Source organism: Elephas maximus, chromosome 14 (genome assembly GCF_024166365.1).
Source record: "Elephas maximus indicus isolate mEleMax1 chromosome 14, mEleMax1 primary haplotype, whole genome shotgun sequence".
In the NCBI taxonomy this organism is placed as follows: domain Eukaryota; kingdom Metazoa; phylum Chordata; class Mammalia; order Proboscidea; family Elephantidae; genus Elephas; species Elephas maximus.
This window is the reverse complement of record NC_064832.1, coordinates 24867938-24893428: the sequence shown is the minus strand read 5'-3', so window position 1 is coordinate 24893428 and position 25491 is coordinate 24867938. Positions and strand designations below refer to the sequence as shown.

At 41.4% G+C, this 25491-nt stretch overlaps 1 protein-coding gene across 10 annotated transcripts in view; it reads left to right on the top strand.

Moving 5' to 3' along the window:
* The window catches only part of THSD1 (thrombospondin type 1 domain containing 1), a 31212-nt gene extending 9072 nt beyond the window's left edge, over nt 1-22140 (top strand). For 9 of the 10 annotated variants that reach the window (XM_049853303.1, XM_049853304.1, XM_049853300.1 and 6 more), the window contains 2 exons: nt 8914-9072; nt 15133-22138. In XM_049853303.1, the coding sequence (XP_049709260.1) occupies nt 8914-9072; nt 15133-16490 (1517 nt within the window). In that variant the 3' untranslated portion in view covers nt 16491-22138. Of the gene's footprint in view, nt 1-8913; nt 9073-15132 lie in introns of all 10 variants that reach the window. The other variant, XM_049853306.1, reaches the window with a different exon arrangement.
* The last annotated feature ends 3351 nt before the right edge of the window (nt 22141-25491 follow it).

The following is a 25491-nucleotide window of genomic DNA, read 5'->3' as shown; positions in this document are numbered from 1 at the left end:
CCATCCCTCAAATCACTGTCATACCAGTCTCCTAAATGCCTTTGCCCTGTTGTGCTTCTGATGCACCTGCCTGGCCAGGTCCCAGCTCTACGTGAATTCAGCCACTACTGAAGCTGCTGAGGCTGTAGGAGAAGGGCTCAGCCAGGTAGACTAGCGCCACTGTGGATGCATCATGCCTCCACCCTCAGCTGGGCCCTCCACATTCCCTAACGTGGCACCCTGGCCAGCTTGTGCTCCATTCTCCACAGAGTTCTTTCAGGCCTCCGTTCTCAGTCCCTGCCTCCTGTTTAATTCTCAGCAGCTGGAAGCCATCAGGTGGCATCTCCCTCAGCCTCCCACCAAAATATCTACACCTCCCCAGGCATCAGACCATCTCCTTTCCTGTTATCATGGAAGAGGCGTTGTGCCTCTGATGTAAGATCAACCTTCCCTTTCCGCTGTGGATCCTACCCACTCCGTTCATTTCAGGAACCTTTTATTAATATCTTCTCTGTCTTCTGTCTTTAACTGTCCCCTTTATAATTCTTTTATCTAAAAACAAAACAAACACCCTCACTCAGCCCCATGTTCTTCCCCAGATATCACCCTCTTTCCTTTTATAGCCAAGTTTCTTGGAAGAGTTGTCTACAATCTGGGGTTCATTTCCCTGTCTTCACCAATATTCACTTTCTCAACCTACTCCATACTGGCTTCTACCTCACACCCCTCCCCTGAAAACGTTCTCACTAAAGCAGCTGGTGAATGGCTTCTGGGTCCCAAAACCCAGGAAGTTTTCAGTCCTCATCTTGTTCGACGCTTCCCCCTCTAGACGCAGTCACTCCTTGGTTCTGAGGCGCCGTGCTTACCTTGTTCACCTCCTACCTCTCTGGAGGTTCATTCGTGGTTTTCTTGGCCTGAGGGTTCCACCTCCTCTTCTCAGCCATATGTGTTGGTCTTTGTCTGCAGGTTCCACCTCCTCGTCTCAGCCTTAGGTGTTGGTCTTCGTCCATGGGTTCCACCACCTGGTCTCAGCCCATAGGTGTTGGTCTTCGTCTGCCGGTTCCACCTCCTCGTCTCAGCCTTAGGTGTTGGTCTTCATCTGCAGGTTCCACCTCCTGGTCTCAGCTCTTATGTGTTGGTCTTCGTCTGCCGGTTCCACCTCCTGGTCTCAGCTCTTACGTGTTGGTCTTTGTCTGCAAGTTCCACCTCCTCTTCTCAGCCATAGGTGTTGGTCTTCATCTGCAGGTTCCACCTGCTGGTCTCAGCCCTTAGGTGTTGGTCTTTGTCTGTGGGTTCCACCTCCTTGTCTCAGCTCTTATGTGTTGGTCTTCATCTGCATTCTTCCCTCCTTCACACACTTGCTAGGTGGTCTTGTTTACACACCTGGCTTTGGTTACTATTTTGATGCTGATGCCTCCAGGTCAGCATCTCTCCCCAGGTCAGTGTCTCTCCCCAGTTCTTCCTGCACATCCAACTGCTGTTCAATAGCTGTCACCTATAAGACATCTCCCAGGCCCTCAAGCATAACATGTCTAGGATTGGATCCCTCATCTTACCTCCTAAACCTGCTCCTCAGTGTATGACTCTTCCATTCAACTCATTATTCAGACTCTTCTCCTTCACTACCAGTCAATACTAAGTCATTACAGTAAGTCAGTAACAAATCATTAAGTTGTGTAGATTTTGTCTCCTCGGTGCCGGAATCTCTGTTTCTCTTCAGTTCCACTGAAACCACTTGGAATAGGGCCGCTATGAGTCAGAATTGTCTCAACGGCAATGGGTTTGGTTTTGTTTTGCTTCTTCCTTTACCTGGAACCCTGGTGGTGCTCTGCTAACCAAAAGGTCAGCAGTTTGAATCCACCAGCCGCTCCTTGGAAACCTCCAGGGCAATTCTACTCTGTCCTGTAGGGTCGTTATGAGTCTGAAACAACTCGGTGGCAAAGGGTTTGGTTTTGGCTTTTCTTCCGTTACTTGGATACTTGCAACAGATTCCTAATTGGTTCTCCTCTGTCTGCTCTATTCTGTCAGTGTAGCCGGAGGGATTGCATAAAAGTCAGATCTGCTCAGACTATCATCTGCTACAAACCTTTCAGTCACCTCACTTGACGCGAGAATATGAATCCACAACCTGACTTGGACTCCAAGGCCCTCCATTGTCAGACTGCCCTTCTCACAGCCATTACCTCTGTGCTTAGACGTGAACACTCTGCTCTGTCTTCACCTGGTTGACGTTCACCTGAACTTACCCAAGTTTCCACTGAATGACTCTTCTAACCTTGCAGCAAAGTTAGATTCCCCTGGCTGTCAGCCGGCATGGCATCCTGTAGTTGCTTGTTTAACGTCACTCCCTTTCCCCATTGGGGAAGCTCATTTGGTGGCAAAAACTGACTCGTGCTGCCTTGAAGCTGTTTACAGTCTTCATTTGTCCCACTCAGTAGGCCTGACACATTAACCGGTGCTCAATAGATGTCTATTAAATTGAAAATTGAATTGAATTGTGGTTGGTCTCAGCTAGGTATTAGTAGAAAAACAGTTTGATTGAACTAATTTAATGTGTTTGACCTTTCAAAAGAAGATACTTGATAGAAGGAAAAAATCTAATTGACTGAATTTAATGGAAACTAATCAGGAAAGTAAAGAAATTCAGGCCATTTGATTAGAGACATTTGGGGACAGGAGGTCTACCTTGTTGGTTCTCGAAGCGGCTGGGCATTCCACAGATTCTTCACTCAGTGTCTAAAGACTGGATTGTTTTTCACAGAAGCTCCTGAGGCAGCAGCAGGGAAAAGAGGCTGGAAAGGGACACAGTAGGGAGCTGTTTTTATGTCCAGATTGACGGTAGTCAGGGGCCACCTGGGGGGCTGCCCATGCTACAGCAACTAGGCACAGCTCAACACAGCCAAACAGATCATCTGAGGAGCAAAAGCTGGGGACCCAGATTCTCTGTGTGTCAGACAGACGTTGGCTCTGACTCTGTTAGGCTGATGAAAGAAATGTATGCTAGAGAAAGGAACCTTAGTGCTTTCCTGTGTTTTAGTATATAAGTTTATGACTGAACTGAGTTACCTTCTTTTCATTTTCCGTTTAAATTGACAGCTCTGACCAGTGAAGACTGTGTCAAATGGCAGCATTAGGAACCCCACTGAGCGACCATGACTTGCGTGAGGCACTGACTCACTCTGAATTTCTTATTAGTTCTTTTTGAAAATGGACTAATTTGGTTTTTGTATTTGTCTCATTTCTAAATGTCTTAGGACCCCAAGATAGGATGTAAATAACAGTTTACAGCAAATATGTAATGGATATTGCCAAAGCTGCCTATTTATGGTTTTTATTTATCCTATTTAGTGTGAATATTTATATTTTTTTGCAGAAATGTTAATGTGTTTGATTATGGGATGCTGCCCGAGAATCTGCTTGGGGAATGTTAGCACATATGGCACAGGCGTTGTAATAACTTTCAAAAATCTAAAAAGTTCTAAATTCTGAACACATCTGCTCCAAGGGTTTCAGAAAAGGGATTATGCATTCTGTATCTCAAAGCAAAACTTAAGATGAATTTCAGAATTAATGACCAAAAAAAAAACCAAACCCACTGCCGTCGAGTCAATTCCGACTCACAGCGACCCTGTAGGACAGAGTAGAACTGCCCCATAGAGTTTCCAAGGAGCGCCTGGCAGATTTGAACTGCCAGCCTCTTGGTTAGCAGCCGTAGCACTTAACTACTACGCCACCAGGGTTTCCGAATTAATGACAGTGTGTATAAATCTATATTCCGTATAGTTTTTTTTTCTGATAATTTTAATTTTTTGGATATCTTCTGGTTTGGCCATCTTCTGATTAGATGGTCATGTTTTTCTTTGTAATTTGTCTGAACAAGAACTTTTACCAAGAATAGGAACCTTGTCAGTTTCTTCTTGTTTGCAGTTGCTTGCAATAATAGTATTACCTTCAAACTGTGGCTTCTTTGCCAGTCTTTTAAAGCTACTTGTCCATTTTTGTGAGTTAGTTCACTTAAATCTAGAAAATATAATTTAGAAATTGATATATCCAGACCCTTGAATGCTGTAATACTCTACAGTTCTCCAAAAGTGAATGAACTAGTAAACCCCTCTGCATGGTAGAACTCCTGTCTTCCTTCCAGATTCCTTTAGGACATATTACGGACTGTATGTAGCATGTGTTCATCTAATTTAATGAAGAACAGTTGACACTGGCACCTCAGAAGAAAGACCTGGCGATCTATTCATTTCTAATACGTGAACTGTGGTTGTCTTATGATTCCAGGTTGCCAAGCATTTTTCTCAAAGTTATTAGCAGATGTCTTCAGGGATCAGATAGAGTTACTTAAGGTTTTTTTTTTTTTCTTTTTTTAATTTGCCTGATTAACTTTGTCCATTGCTTTATCTGACTGGTTTCCTGTAGAGTTAAATTGATTTAATTTGATTTAGAAGTAAGGAAGCATAAAAATTAATTCAAATGCTCATTTTTTTAATTGTTCATTATTCTTCAAACCATGATTTTACTTTCAAAAGAAAAGGACACAACATTTCAAAATAAGATTTTTGACATTAAGATTCATGTTTTTATCAGAAAGTTTGATTTTTTTTTTTCTGGCCCCCATGAATGGAATTTTTGTTTTTTGGTTTATGACAAAAGACTTTTATGTATTTAAATAAATTATATTTATATAAAGTAAAAGAAGACCTTTTGTGGTCTTAAATATGAGCAAAAGGGAAGGATAAACTATATGTTGGCTTAATTTGCAATTTCAGTTACAAAGTAGCGGGATTCTCAGTAGATTTTTCGAAAATAAATCATAGTACTTTAACTCAGAGACTTTAAAATAAGATTCCCAAAGCTTTGTAAGCACTGGGGGCTTAGTGTCTGAAGAGCCCAGAAGTCTCGAGGACAAAGCCAACTCTGTTCTGCCCTGTGAGGAGCTGCAGTGTCATCTGGGAGGCACAGAACCAATATTGTGTTCAGTTGGACCTCTGAATGGAACATAATTACCACACCTCAGTTGATGCTGGTCCAGGATACTTGTTTGTAATGCTTCCATTCTTGTGAAAATCCTCAGAGATTTTTAATTGCTGTGAAGAACTCATATTCCATGACTCACCCCAAAGATTGTACCACTTGGCTCACGCGAGAATGCATCTGCCTTACACGTTCCCTGTATGTTTGTGCAGGCTTCGTATCACTTTGACTGCACTATAAGTTTTTGTCCCTAGAAAATGAGGCGATACTTTTGTGCAGAGGATGTTTCGGTACCTGGTATTAGCATGACCTGATGGGTCTTGGGGTTGGATGCATACTTATAGAGAAGAGACTTAGGGTAAGTCTTCATGGAGGACTATTTAGTTACTTTGTCTGGCAGTGATTGCACACCTCCTTGGAACAGAAGTCTGCATTAATCAACCCACTTTGGATGTTCGGAAACCCCAGTGGTGTAGTGGTTAAGTGCTGTGGCTGCTAACCAAAAGGTTGGCGGTTCGAATCTGCCAGGCGCTCCTTGGAAACTCTATGGGGCAGTTCTACTCTGTCCTATAGGGTTGCTATGAGTCGGAATTGACTCGTCGGCAGTGGGTTTGGTTTTTGGTTTTGGTTATTGGATGGTGGGGAGTGTTTTTTTATGTATTTTGAACTCTAGTGTCAGATGCACCCCCATTTAAGACTGTCAAGGCTTCTTGCTCAATTGACTCCCTTATCGGTATGTTCCTCTTTATCCTCCGTGTTTCTTGTTCTGCAGCCTGCTTTGTCTGATATTAATGTAGCCACTCCAGCTTTCTTTTGATTAATGTTGCAAAGGTATATATTCTTCCTTTCTTTTACTTTTAACCTGTATCTTTACGTTTAAGTGGATTTATTTTCAATAGCATGTAGTTAGATCTTGCTTTCTTTTCTTTTTTTTTTACCCAACCTGACAATCTCTTTTAATTGGTGTGTTTAGATTTATATTTAATGTAATGATTATCTGGTTGGATTGAAATCTGCCATCTTTCTAGTTTTGTACTTTATTTCTTTTGTTCTTTGTTTCTTTTTTCCTGCCTCTTTTGTATTGAGTATTGACTTTAACTCCACTATTGGTTTATTATTTACACCTTAAAATTTTTTAGTGGTTGTCCTAGAATTTACAATATACTTTAATTACTCTCAGTTTACCTTCAAGCAATATATTATTTTAAAAAATGAATTTTGTATTGCCCTTCATATGTGCCATTTCCAGCACCCTTCATTTCTTTTATAAATCCAAGTTTTTATCTAGTATCATATTCCTTCTTTTGAAGGGTTTTTTTTTTTTTTTTTTTAACATTTTTTGTAATGAAAGCCTGCTGGAAATGAATTCCTTCAGTTTTTGTTTGTCTGAAAAAGCCTTCTTTTTTTTTTCTCTTCATTTTTGAAAGGTATTTTCACGAGTACAGAATTCTGGGTTGATAGGTTTTCCTTGCAGTACTTCAGGTGTATCACTCGGTCGTCTTCTGGCTGGCATGAAGTCTGACAAGAAGTCTGCAGAGATGCTTCCTTATCGTATATGTGATGTGTTCTCACCCCCACCTTCCTGCCCTACGTTCAAGATTTGCTGTTTGTTTTGGGGTTTTAGCAGTTTGAGTGTGATGTGTCTCAGTTTTTATTTGTCTATATTTAATCTGCTTAGTGTTTCTTGAGCATCTTGGGTCTGCGGTTTGCTGTCTTTCATTAATTCTGGAAAATTCTTGGATATTATCTCTTCAAGTATTTCTTCTATCCCATTCTGTCTTCTTCTGACATTCCAATTGCAAGCATGATAGACTATTTGATATTGTCCCACAGTTCTTGGTTGTTCTGTTCTATTTTATTCACTCTTATTTTTCTCATTGAGCTTAAGTTTGGGTGATTTCTACTGATCTGTATTCAAATTTACTGTTTCTTTCCTCAGCTGAATTGAGTCTACTGTTGAGCCTTTAGAAGACATTTTTCACCTCTGTCACTATGATTTTCATTTCTGGCATTTCCATTTGATTTGTTTTAGTCTCTAACTCTCTGCTGAAATTTCCCATCTGTTCATGCATGTTGTTCAACTTTTCCACTAAAGTCTTTAACATATTAATCATAGTTATTTTAAATAGTTTCAATGATAGTTCTGATACCTAGGTTATATCTAAATCTGGTTCTCTTCATTACTTTGTCTCTTGATGTAATTTGTTTTTTCTCACTTCTTTGTATGTCTGATTTTTGGTTAAAAGCTGGACATCTTTTTTATGCCTGTAGACACTAAGGTAAATAATATTTAGGTCTGGAAATGGACACACCCCTGTTTTCTTACTAGGGCTTTACTATGGGATTGAGTCAGTATAGCTAGGAGTTGAGCCGAGTTTGGGTTTTTGCTGTTCCTATGGCCAGCCTCCTGATTTTAAACCATGCAGAATCCCCTTGTTCTGTTCGAACAACTGCTGCTTGTTCTCTGAACAGGTTCGGCATGAGCACAATTAAGTGTTCTGGCAATTCCCATTCTTTGCAAAGGCAGAACAAATCTGTCTTGGAAGAAGTACAACCAAACTCCTTAGAAGCAAAGATGGTGAGACTTAGCCTCACGTACTTTGTACATGTTATCAGGAGGGACCAGTCCCTGGAGAAGGACATCATTATGGTAGAGGGTCAGTGAAAGGGAGAACGATCCTCAAGAGATGAATTGACACAGTGGCTGCAACAATGGACTCAAACATAGCAACAATTGTGAAAATGGGGCAGGACCAGGCAGTGTTTCATTCTGTTGTACATAGGGTTGTTATGAGCTGGAACCAACTTGAAGACACCTAATGACAACATGTCTAGCTTCAATGTACCACAGACTTCAATTTTTTCTAGTGTTACTTTGTGTTTAGGGTAGGGGATGGACTGCCAGGGGTTTTTCTCTGCATTTCTATTCCACTCTTAGCTTTAGGCCTGAGCCTCTGTATCAGACAAGTTGTCATCTGTCACTGTTGCCTCTCTCCCAGGCGTACATTGCTATTATTTGATACTTAGTGATTCCTGGCTTGGTGGTTGGGGTTGGGAGGACATTCTCTGTTCTGGTTTAGCCTCAGTCTTAGGCAAGTGTTTCATCGCTCAGCCTCAGGAACGAGGGCTTCTTGATGACCCTACTCCTCCCCAGTGGTAAAAGATCTCTAGTAGTCTGGCCTAGGATGTTTTCTGTCCCTCCCCAGAGGTAAAGACTTTTTTTTTAATTTTCCTATAGGTTCGCTGTGAGTCAGAATTAACTCGACTGCACTGGGTTTTGGTTTATTTCCCACTAGTAATGGGTCTTAACCTGTGCCTTTAGGGAGAAAAGGTTTGCTGCCCTTCCCCTGAGCTTTAATGCTCTTGTTCTGTTGGGGAGAAGAATCTGGGTGAGGTTCTGTGACTTTCCCACAATGACACTGCTTCCCTCCTCAGGCCTCCACCCCATGCGAGGCTTTCTCCGGTCTTTTGTCCTGCCCTCAGCCCTTCTGGTGAGCATTTAGTGAGGTCTGTGAGAAGAACCTACAAGTGGGCACAAATTCCCCTTGTGTCTGTGGCTCCCAGGGGTTCTCTGTTCTCATGCTAGCCAACACTAGGCTTTTTAGCAGTTCACTAAAAATTTTCAGCTAAATTCTTCTCACCAGCTTGTCTGGTGCCTGGTGTCTGCCCCAGGTAACAAGTGTTTGTGTCCTGTCTTTCCTTGGAGAAGCCAGTCTTTCCTTATATTTCAGACTGGTTGGCATGCCCTCAGCTCTCTGGTGGGCAGCATGATTTTATAAATTACCAGCGTTTTCTTCTTGTAAGGGTAGGAGCAGCGCTCTTTCCAGCTTTCTACCATTTTAACTTTCTGACTTTTCAAGGCCTGGGATTTGAACTTTGTCTCTTCATTTGGGTGAGCTTAAATACTGATTCTCAAGTGAATTATCATTAAAAGTATGACTTATGTCCTTGCAGAAACCTGGGGATTGTGGCAGCCGTGGAGCCAGTGTAGTGCCACGTGTGGGGATGGTGTCAGAGAGCGTCACCGAGTGTGTCTCACTTCCTTCCCCTCCAGACCTGGCTGCCCTGGAATGTCTTCAGAGACTTCCCCATGTTCCCTGGAAGACTGTAATGGTAGGTGTTCTTCCTTCAGGATTCTCTCCTCAGAGACTCTATCAGAGGCAATATCAAGCCCAGGATTGCCTGGAAATCCCCCATCTAACTTCAGAAGTGGACTCATACTGACCTTCGGTTGTTCTTTGCAGTACTGACCCTGTGTTTGTTCAGTGTGTCTAAGAGTGGGAGTAACTGGGGAGGACACCTTGCCAGTGTGGTGACAAGGGAATTACACATTGTAGACAAGGAAATAAAACATACCTCAATTTCTAAATTAAAGATGCAGACATACAGGCAGTCCCCAATTATGAACAAGTGCTGTTCCTGAGTCTGTCTTTAGGTCAAACTTGTACATAAGTCGGAACAGTTAGGTACAGTTTGTATCTAACATCAGTCAAGTGTTCATCTTAGTATACAATATATAGTGTACTTATCTATGCATAAAAACATTAAAGAAACACTTCCAGATCCAGTAAAACGTCTTTAATATAATAATACCGTAATAACGTTTTGATGCGTGTTGCAAAGTAGCTCCTGTTTGTTATTATAAACCATGTGTGCACATTGAATTTTTAATATAGGCTTTAATGGGGATGGTTTGTAACTATGGGTTGTAAGTAAGTCAGATGTCTGTAACCCGGGGACTGCCTGTACTAATTTTTAAAAATACAAAAATGGGGTTATCCTTTCTGACCAAGATTTTTTTTTTTTAATGTTATTTCTTGTTCCTTTGCTTCCCTCTCACCAAAATTTTTCCTTAATTTTTCTCCCCATCATCCCAGAGAAGTCTGAGGGTACCATTTTATTTGTCAAAGTGGGGCAAGACACCTCGTCTTATGCCCTGGATGGCCCTAGGTTTATACTTTGCCCTTCCCCCCACCTGAGAGGTGTTGAAGAGTAGATTCTTTTTGCCATCACTTAGGGACTGGCCTTTCCTTCAGCCTCTAGGTATCTTCCAGACACGCATCAGTAGGCAGTCAATGAGTTTTCAATGTTCATGGTCTACAGATGTGGTGCTTACATAGATCATTTAGGTTTGTTTCAGTTTAAGGAGCTGATCCCATTCATTTACCACAGGCTGCAATAATAAATAATCTTTGCATGTCTCACACATCATCCCACCTCTTGATATATAACCCAGCTTCCCATTTAGTTGGCTGCTCTTTGCTGTGGTCCTGACCCTTAAGGTTCTTTTGTCAAGTCCTGCCTTCATCCACTCTCCAATTCCAGGTTAAAAAATGGCGCTGGATACTCGTCACTTTGGCATCTATAGCACTTGGGCGCTGCTCTGTTTTTGGATCTCAAGGCACCTTTTAGCCAAAATCATAGGCACGTGGCAATGTGTCAACTCAGTCCTCACCTGTGGCCTTAGAAGACTCTTGTTATCGTATCTTTGCAGCCAGTGCCATCAGCCTGTTCTCTTCATTCCAGCATTCTGTGAGGGCATTGCTTTCTCTTTGTTCTATTGCGTCAGACCCAGGGCTGCCTCCCAGCCCTCAGAATGCTGCTCGTTCATAGACTCTGGCCTCCACCCTGCATCCATTATTTCTTCAATTTTATCTCCTACTGTTTTCTAAGATTTTTCTTCTCTACCTACTCTTTTCTTTATAAATTCCCTTCACTCGCTACAATTTCTTCCTTGTGTATCACTTCCTTTAAATATGCTTTGTCCTCTCAATCCTAGGATGGCATATTGTCTTAAGATTTTCTATCTCAAGTGCCATAACACTCAATTTAAAAATTAGTCGCTATTACCTTGTTGTGTACTTTTAAAAAAAGTGACAAATATTAATAAATGGTTGCTCTGTGCCAGGACTTTAAATACATGGTGTCACTTAAACCTCACAATAACTCTACAAGGTAGTTATTATTATGCTGGGCTCCCATCTTGAGATCTTACTGCACGTTAGGCTAAGTGCCTTACCCATAGGATACGGGGCATGGAGAGGTTAAGTGGCCTGCCCAAGACCATAAAGCTAGTAAATAGATTTGTACTCACCTAGGTATGATTGCATACTTAGCTTTCTATCTTGAATGCCATGCCTTTAAATTTAGGCCAATCTGGCTTTCTAGAAGGATCAGCAACCTGGAATTAGCATTCATTCTTGGGAAATGTGGCATTTGGCATCTTAATTTTTTAATACTCTCTGGGAGCTAGAAACCTTTACGTTATAAAGTGGCAAACGAGGTGTTACAGATACCTCTACTTGTAGTATAAGTGGTCTCAGAATGCTTAAATGGATAAAAATTAAAATTTCTTTGTCCTACCCAACCTTTTTCTACTTCTTGGACATGTAAATACCTATGTGCAGGCTGCTGAGCGTTAGGAAATCCCCTTCTGTTTAGGTGAAGGAGGAAAGACGGGATGAGGCCAGCAGTTCGGGGGCTTTTCTCCAGCTGTGGGTCTCGGGGAAGCCGGCCAGACTTCCAGGTAACATAGCTAAGGGAAGAGCTTCGAATGTGTAACAGCGACGCTGCTACTAACTGTCGTAAGCAGTCACTGCTGATGAGAGAGGTGATACGTCAGGAAACAAAGCTTTCATCATTCAACTATTTTCACTTGGTTGGGGGTTTAGAATTTGGTTTGGTTTTAAAAGAATGTTTTTATGCCAAGATCTGAGTAGTTTTACATTTATTTGGTCTGTCTTTTTAAGTAATAATAGGAGGATCCAATTGCTGTTGTGCCTACATTCTACCTGGTAGAATATTGATCATTTTGCTATTACCTATTTAATAATCATGAATCAATTAAATAGATGCTTATTCAATGTCAACTAGGTACAAGTTATTGGTGTTGGGAATATATATATATATATATATAGTATAAACATGTCCCTGTCTTGAAGGAGCTTAGAGTACAGTAGCTAGGCAGGCACGTAAGCAGGCATAACGCACGGTACAGTACAGGATCTACAATGATAAAGGGTCCACAGCTTGCTCTGGAAGCTTGCAGGAGTGACAGCCGATGCTGGGACCTCAGTTCTTGGAGGGGTGGAATTTAAGCTGCTGTTTGAGAGCTGAGTAGGTGTCATCCAGATGAACTCAGTGAGAAAGGAGTTTGAGCACAGGGAGCAGTGTTGGGAATGCATGAAGACTTGGAAGAAGATGGCACATCGAGACGCCTGCACATTGAAAGAGTTTAGTGTGGCTGGAGGATAGTATGTTAGGAGGGGGTGGTAAAAACGAGGCTAGGCAGGAAGGCAGGGGCCAGATCCTGAGGGGCCTTGAAGGTTTGGACCTGCATCGTAGAAGGATTTCTCCGACTCTAGTGTGATGTTCCAGTCAGAAGGGGTAAGAGTGGAAGCAGAGGGCCTGTGGAGAGTTTTCAGTAACCCATTTGAAAAGCAAAGCGGCAGAGTGGGGCTGGAGAGAAGGTAGAACTCGGACTGGGTGTGGAGTGATGTTGAGGAAGGCATCAAGGGGAACCCAGGTTTCTGGTACTGGCAGCTGAACCGACAGCAGTGCCTTTCCCTTGAGATGGATGTACCAGAGGAGGAACAGATTCTGCGGGGAAGATGGTGAGTCTTGGGCATGGAGATGGAGAGCAGAGCCAGCGGAGCCAGGCTGCACATCTGGATCTCCCTGACTCCAAAGTTCGTGCTCTTCTCTCTAAGTTACATAAGTGAGTTTTATCACTGAAACCAAGAGAGAGAGTTGGAAGAAGCTGCAGAAGTCAGGGAATATAAGGACTAAAATCCTTTGAATTTGGGTATCAGGAGATCATTGATGACCTCAGCTAAGGAGCTATTTTGTTGGAATCCTGGGGGCAAGTTGCAGGAGACAGGTGACAATGGCAGTAAGTCAGCAAATATAGACTCTTCTTTCTATAAGCTTGGCTGGGACAGGAAGGAGCAAGAAATGACAGTAGTTGAAGCATTGGAGAAGGGTCATTTTAAAGTGAGAAAAGCGTGAGCATATTTCTGTGCTGAGGGGAAGGTGCTACATAGACGAGAAGACAGATAGCTGGTAGCTTAGAGAGCATCTGTTGGTGGACTTGCCTTTCATAGAAGGAGACCTCTCCCACTGATTCCGGAGAGAAAGAGGTAAATAGTAGCTGTGCCTGCGGTTAAGTTTACGGGGTGGCCTGGGGTATACTTTCCTGATGCCTAAGAGACTTCCGAAGAAGGGGGTTGGGTCGAGGCCTTGAGGAAAGTTGTGAGACTTTGAAGCAGGTGTTACAGAGTATGGAAATAGAGTTGCTCAGGCGCCCGTGAGAGGATTGTGGGCAGCACCAAGGCCCCATCTTCGGCTGAATGCTGTAAGTACGTTGAGGCACTGGTCTGCCTGGCTGTGTTTTTCCAGTGCTCGTGGCCTGGGGTCAGCAGCTAAGAATGTAGATGTCTGCGTTTATCTAGGATTGAACTTTTGCTGAAGAACAGGGAAAGGGGTATCTTGTAGTTCCATATTAGGGAGTCAGTAAAGTTGAGGATATTGGAAAGAGAATAGTTCAGGTGATGAATCAGAGGTCTAGGTTGGTTAGGGAGAGAAGTGAAACCAGGAGGCAAATGGTAGCTTGGCAGAAAATGGAGGGGTTGTAAAATCGGAAGTCTCAGTGAGGTTGAGTAGCCAGTGTAGTAATACTGAGTAAGTGAGAGGGGAGAATACAGCTGCAAGTGGGAGATGAAGTTTAAGATTGCAAAAGAGGCACAGCTGTGAATGATAGAAAGGTCTAATGTGTTGGCTGGACAACCCCAGTGGACTCTGAAGTCACCTAGGATGGTACTAGGTATAGGATGGTGAGAAGGACTGGGATGCAGGTGCTAGAGTGATTGACAGATGAGGCAGTTGGTAGATGACAGTGTCGAGGGAGCACAAAGAGGGTTAAGGTGGATGGTGTCAGCATCACAGAAGTACACATGGATGTGAAGGAGTATTGGTTGGAATGCACTCATACACATTGCTGGCTATGTGTATGAATGAAGTATGCGTAACAGCTCTTCAGCAGAGAAGGTAGAGGGGAAACTGTCCTGAGTGTCTTCCAGGCCTCAGATGAGGCAAGGAGGTGAAGGAAGTGTGTTGTGGAAGGTTCAGGATGTTGAGTTTGGTTATCCAGTGTCCCATCATGTACAGGAAAAGGAGAGAGGGGAGCAGTGGAGGATAGGCCTAGGAGATGAAGCACAAAGTGGGTGGCAATAAGCCTATAAGAAAAAAAGAGATAGGACAAGTGGCTGGAAGGGCCTGAATTTTAGGCAAAGACCAAGGAGGGAAGAGTTAAGGCCTGGTGGGATTAGTTGACTTCTAGGTGTTTTGGTGGCAGAACAGGCTGAGGCCCAGATGGTGTTTGCTTCTGGATGAAACATTTTGATGACTGTGGGACAAAGCAATTTGAGAGAACAAGGAAGCAGCAGAAAAATCAACATGCACAGAAGGACAGTAAAGGTAGGAAGTGGCACAGACAGCATCTAGAACAACTGAGAAAGCAGATGCATCAACACTTAGCAAAGACAGCTTCTGGATATAAGGGGGAAATGGGTTGTAATATATTGCCAAAAGTCTTCTTTTCACTTAGTAATTTCTCTTGAGATGTGCAAATTTAGGCATAACCTACCTAATTATTTCACATTTCAAGTTTTTTTTATTTGTTAAGAATTTTAGGATGTGCATCTGAAAGATACACTTAACTAATACCAAAAACAAAGAAAATCCATTGCCGTTGAGTCGATTCCTACTCTAATAAAAAAAAAAAAAAAAAAACTCTAATAGCCCATGTTAAATTATCTTCAGCAAAAACCTTGATTTTTTCTTGAAATTTTCTACATGCAGCTTCCTTGTAGGATATTTGAGACACCTTTCATCAGGTGGCAGCGCTGAGCAGCAGGAGCTAGTGAGCACCTTGATCATGGATGAGTTGGTCCTTTCACTTCCCTAGTGTCTGTCTTCGCAGTGTTTCCACTTTGTTGATGACGCTGTTTGGCTTCTGCTGCCAGCAGAGATACAGACTTAAAACCAGAAATCCTTGTTTGCTCTGTTTTTTCCTTTAACTGCTAAATAATGACAGCAAGCCACTCAGAGATCTCATAAGCACTCAGAGGAAACAGTAGTACAGAATGCATTTGTTCTTTTTTTTTTTTTTTCAAGCTTTCCAGGCATCTAGCCCTTCTCCTCTTCAGCCCCAAGGTCCAGTGAAACCCAGCAACATTGTGACAGTCACTGGGATGTCCCTGTGCTTGTTCATCATCGTTGCCACTGTCCTTATCACACTGTGGAGGAAGTTTGGCCGTGCTCCCAAGTGTGGCACTCCTGCTCGACACAGCTCCATCCACTCCCCCAGCTTCCGGAAGAACTCGGATGAGGAGAACATCTGCGAACTGACTGAGCAGCGTGGGAGCTTCTCGGATGGGGGAGATGGGCCCTTGGTGAGCCCGGGGGAGATGGGCATACCTTTGACCTATAGGCGGAATGTGCCAGTGACTCCCGAGGACGATGCCTCTGGCAGCGAGAGCTTCCAGTCCAATGCCCAGAAGATAATCCCCCCTCTGTTTAGCTACCGCCTTGCCCAGCAGCAGCTGAAAGAGATGAAGAAGAAAGGCCTGACAGAAACCACCAAAGTGTACCACGTGTCTCAGAGTCCCCTGACAGATACTGCTATCGATGCTGCCACCAGCCCCCCCTTAGACTTGGAGAGCCCGGAAGAAGCTGTGGCAAATAAGTTCCGGATCAAATCCCCATTTCTGGACCAGGCAATGGTCAGTACTGGGGAAAGGCCTCCCTCCATGCTGGATTTTAATGTCTCTCAGGCCAGTTGTGCAGTAAGCCCCAGCCAGACCCTAATCCGCAAGTCACAGATGAGGCACATGGGCAGCAGAGGGGGCCAATCTGAGAGGAGCCATCCCAGGAATTCCCACTTCAGAAGGACTGCTAGTTTTCATGAGACCAAGCAGGCCCGGCCATTCCGGGAGAGGAGCATGTCCACCCTGACTCCACGGCAGGCCCCCACCTACAGCTGTAGAACACAGACCTGGGACCAGGCAGAAGACAGGGCTAGACCTCCCAGTCGAGGCACCCACCTGTTTCCTGAGAAATTGGAGCATTTCCAAGGAGCAGGTGGAACCAGTGGTCCATTAAGCCCTCTCCCTAAGTCTCACACCTTAGGGCAGCCCACGAGGAAACCAGACCTGGGGGATCGCCAGGCAGGGTTAGTGGCAGGAATTGAGAGAATGGAGCCTCACAGAGCTCGAAGGGGACCGTCTCCCAGCCACAGGAGTGTTTCGAGGAAACAGCCTTCTCCCATTTGCCCCAGCCCTCTGAGTCCTTCTCACTGTAGAAAAGACAAGTGTCAGAGCTTCCCAGCACACCCTGAGTTTGCCTTCTATGACAACACATCATTTGGCCTGACAGAGGCCGAGCAGAGGATGCTTGACCTGCCTGGGTATTTTGGGTCAAATGAAGAGGATGAAACCACAAGTACGCTTAGTGTGGAGAAGCTGGTAATCTAAGCCACGAGTCAGCCTGAAACTCTCCATATTTGGGTCCTTTGTCCGGAAAGTGGTATCCAGTGCTTACATTGTTTTGTGGACTATTTTTGTATACTATTTGTACAATAGGACAGAATATGAGGAGGAAGTAACTCACAAAGGAGGGTGTGCGTATTCATAAGGAAGAAGTTATTTATCCTGAGCTTTTCCCTTTGTTATCCAGTTTCTACTGGTTTATTACTAATAACAATGATAATAAAATTTAAACAAGTAAAACACGGCTTGGTCTCACATGTGGACATGAAAGATAAGTTGCAACTTGTGACTGTGAAATACTTTGAACATTTGGCAGTTTCCAGATTGAAACTGAAATATGATTCAACTTAAAATAGAAGATAGAGCAGTTAACTTGGTATTACAGCTCCGAATTTTTTTGTGTGCGCCTGAAATATGTAACAAAACATTTTCTATATGTACAATTCATTGACATTATATTTATCGTGTTGTCCAACCATCACCATTATCCATTTCCAAATTTTTCCATCACCCTTAACAGAAGCTCAGTGTCCCCGAAGCAATGAGACCCCCTTTTCTCTCATTTCCACCCACCCTTGGTAATCACTGATAAACTCTGGTTTCTGTATACTTACCTGTTCTAGATATTTTATGTAAGTGGAATCAAACAATATTTATCCTTTTATGACTGTTTCACTCACCATAATGTTTTCAAGGTTCATCAATGTTGTAGCATGCACCAGAACCTCATTTCTCTTTATGGCTGAGCAATATCCCATTGTGTGTGTATACCACGTTGGTTTATCCATTCTTCTGTTAGTGGACATTTTGGCTATTGTGAATAATGCTGCAGTGAACATTGTTGTACAAGTATCTGTTTCTGAATTTTAATTATACAAAAGAATTTGACTCCCTACAGGGGAAGTATGAACAGGTTCTATATTTGGCTGATTAAGATAATTGCGACTATTAAGCACTCCGCTACCAAGAAATGGTGAGACCACAAGATAATCCAGAAGAACTTTCAGGCCAGCATCGGGTGATATCTTAAGGATTTTTATGCACCAAAGGGCCCAGTGGCTTGACACAAAATTACATGAGCTGTTCTGTGGAGAAATAATGTAAGAAGTTGACTTTTGCAGGTAATGAGTCAAATGAAAACCTGTCCATATATTCATCACTGTTCTGAGAACATTTTGGAAAGGAAAATGTCATCTGCTGATAAAGCATCACAAGGAAAATGGGCAGTGGGTGCAGGCTGGGAGACTGCCTGGCACGTGATACTGTGTTGCTCCTGGGCCAGGCTGCCAGTGGAGACCCACGCCTGGGTGGTGTCATTCTGAAACGTGTGTGTGTTTAAAGACAGCTCCATCATTTTATTTAGAAAATGCATTTATTAATCTCAGGTATAAAGACAACTCCATCTTTTTATTTAGAAAATGCATTCATTAATCTCAGGTATATGGAAAGTAGGTAGACCAGATTATTATTTTATAGTTAAGCTTTTTTTAATTGGGAGAAAAAGGTAAAGAAGGAAAGAGAAGAATGGAACCTTTTTAGAAATTTAGAATTTTGTTTTCTTATTCAGTCTTTCTACCACATTTTACAAATGAAGAATTTGAGACTCAGAGGGTGTCTTAGTTTCCTAGTGTTGCTGTAACACAAACACCACAAGTGGATAGCTTTAAAGAACAAATATATTTTCTCACAGTTCTGTAGGCTAAAAGTCCAAATCAGACTCTTGGCTGTATTAATTCCTTACTTGTAGGTACTCCTGGGCATTCCTTGACTCTTTGGCTTGTAGATGGTCTTCACATGGTGTTTGTCTTTCCCCATGTCTCTGTATCTAATCTGCTCTTTTTATAACTCAGAAATGTTTAGAACCCACACTACTTTGGTATGTTCAAATTAACAATAACAAAGAAAACCCTACTTCCAATCTTACACAGTTTGAGGTTAGGATCCCAACACATTTTTTTTGGGGGGGGGGGTTAGGGGCACATGTTAATCCATAAGAGAAGGTAATTAACTCTTAACAAAGTTGGACCGATGCAGACTATGCATTTTTATTCTAAATACCACACTCTGCACACTACCATCACAGTCTTTGCAAGCCTTCTCTAATAGAAACAAAAGTGCTCAGGAGAAAGCTGGGCCTTTTGCAGTAAGTGGATGTACAGAGAAGCTTCTGCTAGCTTTTACCAAAGGAAGAAAGCTCTCTGCTGCTTGATGAGATGTTAGGACTGGTCTTGCAACTTGCTTTGGAAGTAAGGTCTAAACAAAACCTTAAGAGTTGGGTACCTTCATTGGAAGTCTGTCATCAAGTATGTTGTAGCACAGAACAAAAATTCTGTTCAAAGCGGAAACAGGTTTATTTGGGGAGTAGAAGACAGCCAGGCTGAGGAACTTAGTGCAATGTCAGATTACAAGGTGTTCCATTGGGGTTGGGGAAAAGAATATCTTTCATACAGAGGTTCAGACAAGGCTTTCATCATATCTGCTGATCTTTACATAAAACAGGCTATGGGAACATTCTTTCAAAAAAATAGCTTTTATGGGAATCATGGGACTCCTACCCTTGGGTACATTTCCTAGAATATTTTATCACTTGCCCTGACCACATTCTGGCCTTACCTTAAAGTTTTATAAGGTTATGAGGTTGTAACCTTTACAGAAGCAGGAGCTGGGGACAAAAGTGCAGTGTGATTGAAACCTTAACCATCTTGTCTTTGCCAAGTCCCTTAGTTTTAGGGTGCTCTCAAACATTCCCTCCTTATGATCATGAATCTCAATAGAGATTACTTGATTACTATTTTAAGAGTGTTTTCTTAACTTTGGATGGCTGCTTATCAATCTTTTAAGACCCAACACTATTTATTATTCCATTCTACTTAAAGGAATTGTTGTTAGTGGCAGCCGGGCACCACCCAGTTTAGTGGGCTTTTCACTATCCCATAGCTTAGGCACTCTGCTTCTGTGATCCTTTGGTTGGGGGAGGGTGGAGCAAGGCCACATAGAGAGGAACAGCTTAGCATTCCCAAAACAACTAACTCAAGGTGTGAAATCAAAATTCCCTGAAGGTATAGTTTCTGAGAAGGGCATAACAAGGGATTTAGTAGTTTGGTTATAGGAATTAGACAAACATTTCATAATACATTTGATTAGTTCTAAAATAATTATAAGATAATTAAGCCTGTTTGCAATATAGAACATAACCAAAAACCAGTACCATTAGGCAACCAGCCAAAAATATCAAAAACAGGAATTCAGGCATGGGGCTATTGAATGAATCCAGGTAGCTCTCTGGTGAATCTAATGTCTCATTCTAATTCCCCAGAAGAGTTTATCCAAGTACAATATGAGGTGTTAGTGGTGGCACAGACTCCTTGTTGTACTAGAAGGAAATCAAAAACTATTCTGTCATCCAGCACAACTTTAACGAGGGATTCTACAGATTTCTGTTGGGCTGCTATTCCATCAGCAATGTCACCAGCTCTTTGTGTCATGGTAGTAAGGTAAATTGTGAATAGATGTCTCGAGTTCAGGGATACCATAAACTGTTAAGAGGGCTCAGAGGAACACCCGTCCATCTCCAGACCTTTTTGTTAAAGGGTTAAAGGATTTTCATAATGAAGAAAAACTGTCCAAAAGTAATATGATAAATAATGTAAAAGTAACAGCTACAATAAAGTTCCTTTGGTCCGCTGCGTAAGAAAATCTTATCAGGGGACAATACCAAAAGTTCCTAGTACAGCTAACAGCATGAGAAGAGCTACAACCATGAAGCAAAGTCCAGAATTTCTGTAGGCTTCATGAAGTTTTGTTCCATGCTCTTGGGATTAGCCATCTACTTTTAATGTCCTCTGCTTCTAGCCACAAGGGCATTTGAATGTAATTTTTAGGTATCCAGGGGACTGGCTAGTCCAAAGAGGTGCCTTGGCCCCTTCAATTTGTGACAAGTGGATCCGTGGTTTAATGCCTTCTCTGAATATATTTAGTCAGTATTTTGACATGTGCCATAACAATCTTCTAATCCTATTTGAGGCACAAAAATGGAAGCCAAATTATTATACCACTGAAATACAGATCAGGACTAATGAGCTCCTAAAAAGGGGAGGCATCAGCTAGAAGAGGTAAGTCAGTTAATATTTGACTTTGGGACCAGCTCAATCCCATAGTACATCTGCTAATCCATCAAGAGGGAGCCAAGGCCAAAGGTTAGAGCCACATAACCAAGATGTGCCATTTGGGCTAGTCAAATAGCAAGAATCAGGAGATGAGGAAAAACTCTTACCATAGGATATCCTGTAGCCATTATAGTATTATTAGATACTGAAATAGCTGATTCTTACATTAAAGAGAGGGAAATAGAACATTGAACATCAACAATATTCTCATATAAACTGTAAGTAGTTAGTTTATTCAGTCCTGTGTAGTTAGTTTTTGTTCCATGCAACTCAGGATCAGCGGCAGTCTGAAAAACCCCATCAGCTTCTATGGAAGAGTTCTAGAAATCTTAATTTAGTCCAATTGCATGCATGTTGGAAATATTACGGTCCTCTTCATAAGTTTGATATAGTCCATTTTGGTTGAAACATTTTGGTCAAGCATTTCCAGTGAATCAGCAAGCTAAAACTCATCTGAAGATGACATTTAGAAATCCCTGTGGTTAACTTTTAATGATAATTCTTAAAAGTGAAAGACCTGATGGGAATTATTTTAAAAAGCACTACAAAACCAAATATAGTCAATTAAAAAAAAAAAAACTTCACACAAAAATATCTCTAAACACAATGATTAACCTTATTTTCAGAGCTTAAATATAACATGTAATAATCTTGAAGCATAATACCATATAGTCGGGATATATGAAGACTATACCAAGATAATCAAGTCTCTAAACATCTGAATAGTAATGAAAAACCCCATGGGTGAGTGATGTGAATTCCCCAGTTAAAACCATTGGCTTTGATGATGGTGGATTCAAAATAAGTTGCGACCAGGTTAGTAATTTAAAAAATGATGACATAATATTATATGCTTGTTTAATATCAGGCAGACATTACTGACACATAAATTTTTAACTCAAAAGTCCTCCCGATTTGACAACATGTTTTATGTAACCCATAACAAATAAACTTTTTTCTAAAAAGAAAAATAAGCATTTTTCTTTTTAGAAAACAGGAACAAATCTTTTGTGGCTTTCCACAAAGTTTTAAAGTCATCAAGAGTTCATCATAGGTCACCAAGAAACAATATTTGAGTTATTTAACCAAATATCTTTTCCAAAGCTATGCAGCTTGATTTTCGACTCAGGAATTTTATTCTAATGAGGGGCTGAACCCTTGTCTTCAAGGCAGATCACAAAAAGAGTAAATTAACTCTTCAATCTAGTAGTTAAAGAAATTTTGTTACTTTAACAGTGGGAAGCCCGATTCTCTGCTTTATATGCTATTTGACACAAAAAGTTCTTAAACATCTCATAAATTAACCCATCAAATGTTAGCCAGACCAAAACTGAGACCATATCAAATAAATTCCATTTTTAATAAATCTTTTAAATTTTGTTGCATGTCTCTTATAGTACAATGGTTTAAGTGGCAGTAGTGAACACATTTTTTAGCAGACCCAAATATATACATCCTTTATCTGCATTGTAAAAACAATAGTATATAAACTTAAATTATAACGAATATAAACTCAATATCAGTAAGTTACCTAAAGATCTTGGAAATTATTTTAAGCCTATATATCAAAAAGTGTAATTACTGCTGAAATAGTTTGTTTAAATAGTCTATATTTTCATTCAAACCTTCACCAATTCCTTTTTTTTTTTCAATCTAACCTTGGATTTTATTGGCTGTTTTTTTTTTGTTTTTTGAATCAAAATATCTCATTCCACCATACCATTTCATTTCAGGTGTGTCTTATGGTTTATGGTGATTTCTATCTTTTGGCTTCTAAGAATTCCTCTACAATAGAGAAAACTTATTTACAGTTCTTTTATGAAGGGGATCCACTCAATTTCTGATTTTTTTTTTTTTTTTATGGTGAAACAGCATTTTTCTTTTTCTCTTTTGTCTTAAAAGGTCTCCACAGAGGCTGGGAGCCAAAGAGGCCTCATTCTGCCCTGGCTCTTGATCAAAAGACAATAATTGGTCATCTCAACTCATTTACATATGTTTAAGTCAGCCTAGGTATTTTGAAAGACAAAAGATAACCAAATTCTTCCCCTTTCACTATTCTCTTGTAAGACTTTTGCCTTCTCTTTTTCATAATCTTTTATTTACCCAGTGAATACCAAAACTCTTTAGCAGTTTTGTAAATGAACCCATTAATTCTTGGCTAGCCTTTTTTTTTTTTTTTTCCCTCCCCTTGGTTTATCCTGTGCCTCCCTTTTCCCGCTCTGGAACTAAAAGTTTTAAGACAAAATTACCCCTTTTCTTGAAATAAAACACAGTTCATATAATAGCTAGCTTAAGTTATTTGAAAGGTTTTGCTTTTAAGGTTGGCATAAACATAAAAAAAATCCACCTTTGTCAGGACAAATTCATTTTCATCAAATCCTGGGAATATCAGGACTATTTAATTCACATAATTGCTTATTTATTAAACCAGTCAAAGTAATTTCTTTGAAGAAATATTGTAACCTAGTTTAATAATATCATCCAGAGGTAAGAAATTATTACATTTTCATAACCCTGTTTTTTGCATATTTTCTAGGATCCAATAGTTTGTCCCTTTTTAAGGCCTTGTTATATCAATCAAAATAAACAATCCATCCTTTTTTTTGTGCCCTTTTCAAGTAGACTGATTTATAGCAAAGTTTCCTAGATGAGATTGATTTAGAAAAACAGGTCCTAGATAAACTCATTCATCTGCCAGAGTCTCAGATGGAGGAATCTCAGACCCTCTGACAACCTGAGAACTAAACAGAAGTTCCCAAAACAGAAAGAAAAGACAATACAAATGGAAACTCGTTTTCTCAAAAGTGATCACTAAAATTCCAAATTAGTATATTCAGTTTATAGTGTTTTTGAATATGAACCCAAAACCAGCGTCCCGGGAGGGGGAAGTCCAGGCTCATTTACCAAGGATGTTAAGAATTTGGTTGAAATTTGGTTTCATTCTTTCTGAACCTAATTCATTCTGCTGACTAGAGACCTGGTCTATTATTTTGGACTCAAAACATATTAGTCTCTTTAATTGGAAAGTACCTAAAAGTGGCCACCGATTTTCCAAACTGTCCTTAGTAAGATCATGCCACTGAGATAAATATCCACAGGTCAAAGGACAAAACTGCATATTCATAGAATGAGCAGGAGTCATGGAGCAGGGCCCTGAGTTGCTCTTAGACTTGGCATTCCCCGTATTATTTTCTGTGGACAAAACAAATGCGCACATAACAAAATCGAAACTGAATTGTTACTTTCGGTTTCTCAGAGTCAAACAAATACCTAAGCGGGATTGCCACAGGGTTTGGACAGTGTGTTTTGATTATACCAATGTGTGCCTTGTTGCAAGGAAGTTGTCTTGAGTCTGGAAGGCAGCCTAATGTTTCTGGCCCTTCCCTCGAAGCCGTTCACCCTGTTACGGGAGACTTTGGTTTGGTAGTCAAGTGCACTAAGGGCTTTTAGTTGCTAAAACCCGTGCTCATGTTTTTGCAGCTTATGGTACTCTGAGAGTCCTAGGCAGTGATTAAGTCCCAAACCTGAAGTGACACCTTGGCCAGAGTATCCAAATTTAAACTGAACTAAAGAGATAAATATATAGACACCAAATCCCCGAATAAAAGCTTGGAGAGATTCAGACTCAAATCCGGGAGGTATTTACCTGCAGTGACTCCTGGGAGTTTGCAGAGATGATGAGCTCAAATGGCTCTTGCTGGTACCTGAGCTCAGGTCCTTGACTCCTCAGGAGTTGATGCTGGCAGTGCACCTTCCAGTCCCACGTTTCTGACACCAGAAATGTTGAAGTGCAGAACAAAACTTACACTCTGTTCAAAGTGACAACAGAGATTTATTAGGGGGATAGAAAACAGCCAGGCTGGGGAACACAGTGCAATGTGAGATTACAAAGTGTTCCATTGGGGTTGAGGAAAAGAGTGCCTTTTATACAGACCTAGAGACAAGTCTCTCTTCAAATCTGCTGATCTTTACATACAACTGACCATGGCAACATTGTTTCAAAAAAACTTTTACGGGAATCATGAGACATCCGCCCCCCTTTGGGTACATTTCCTGGAATATTTTATCACCTGCCCTGACTACATTCTGGCCTTAGTTTAAAGTTTTGCAAGGTTACAAGGCTGTAACCATACAGAAGCAGGAGCTGGGGACAAAAATGAAGTTTGTTTCAAACCTGAGTCAGCCATCTTATTGTCTTAGGCTGGGTTCTCTAGAGAAGCAAAACTAGTAAAGTCTATAAATATATATATAGATTTATATCAAGGAAATGGCTCATGCAGTTGTACAGGCTGGAATGTCCCAAGTCCATGGGTCAGGATAGAGGCTTCTGATTCACGTAGCCATGGGCTGGCAAACCCAAGATTGGCAGGTCAGAGAACAGGGCTCTTGTTCACAGACTGCAAAGATCGTCGAATCCCAAGATTGGCAGGCAAGACCGTAGGTGAGCTGCTCGCTCCAGTCCCAAGAACTGGAGGCCAGATAAACAGGAGCCAACTGCAGGATCCTGAGCAAGCAAAAGCCCATGAGCCTTGCCAGAATGTCCACTTATATTTGATGCAGGCCACACACCCAAGGAAATTCCCTTTCAACTGACTGGCTATTCACAGTAGATCCCATCATAGAAGTGATCACATATCATACGACTGCCAAACCACTGAGGATCATGGCCCAGGCAATTTGACACATAACCTTAACCATCACATTATCATGCCAAGGGCCTCAGTTTTAGGGTGCTCTCACACAGATATCATGTGGGTGCAGCCTCTGGCTCCCTTCAAGCCCTTGAACCTAATTACTTATCTGCATAGGCTGAGCAGCTG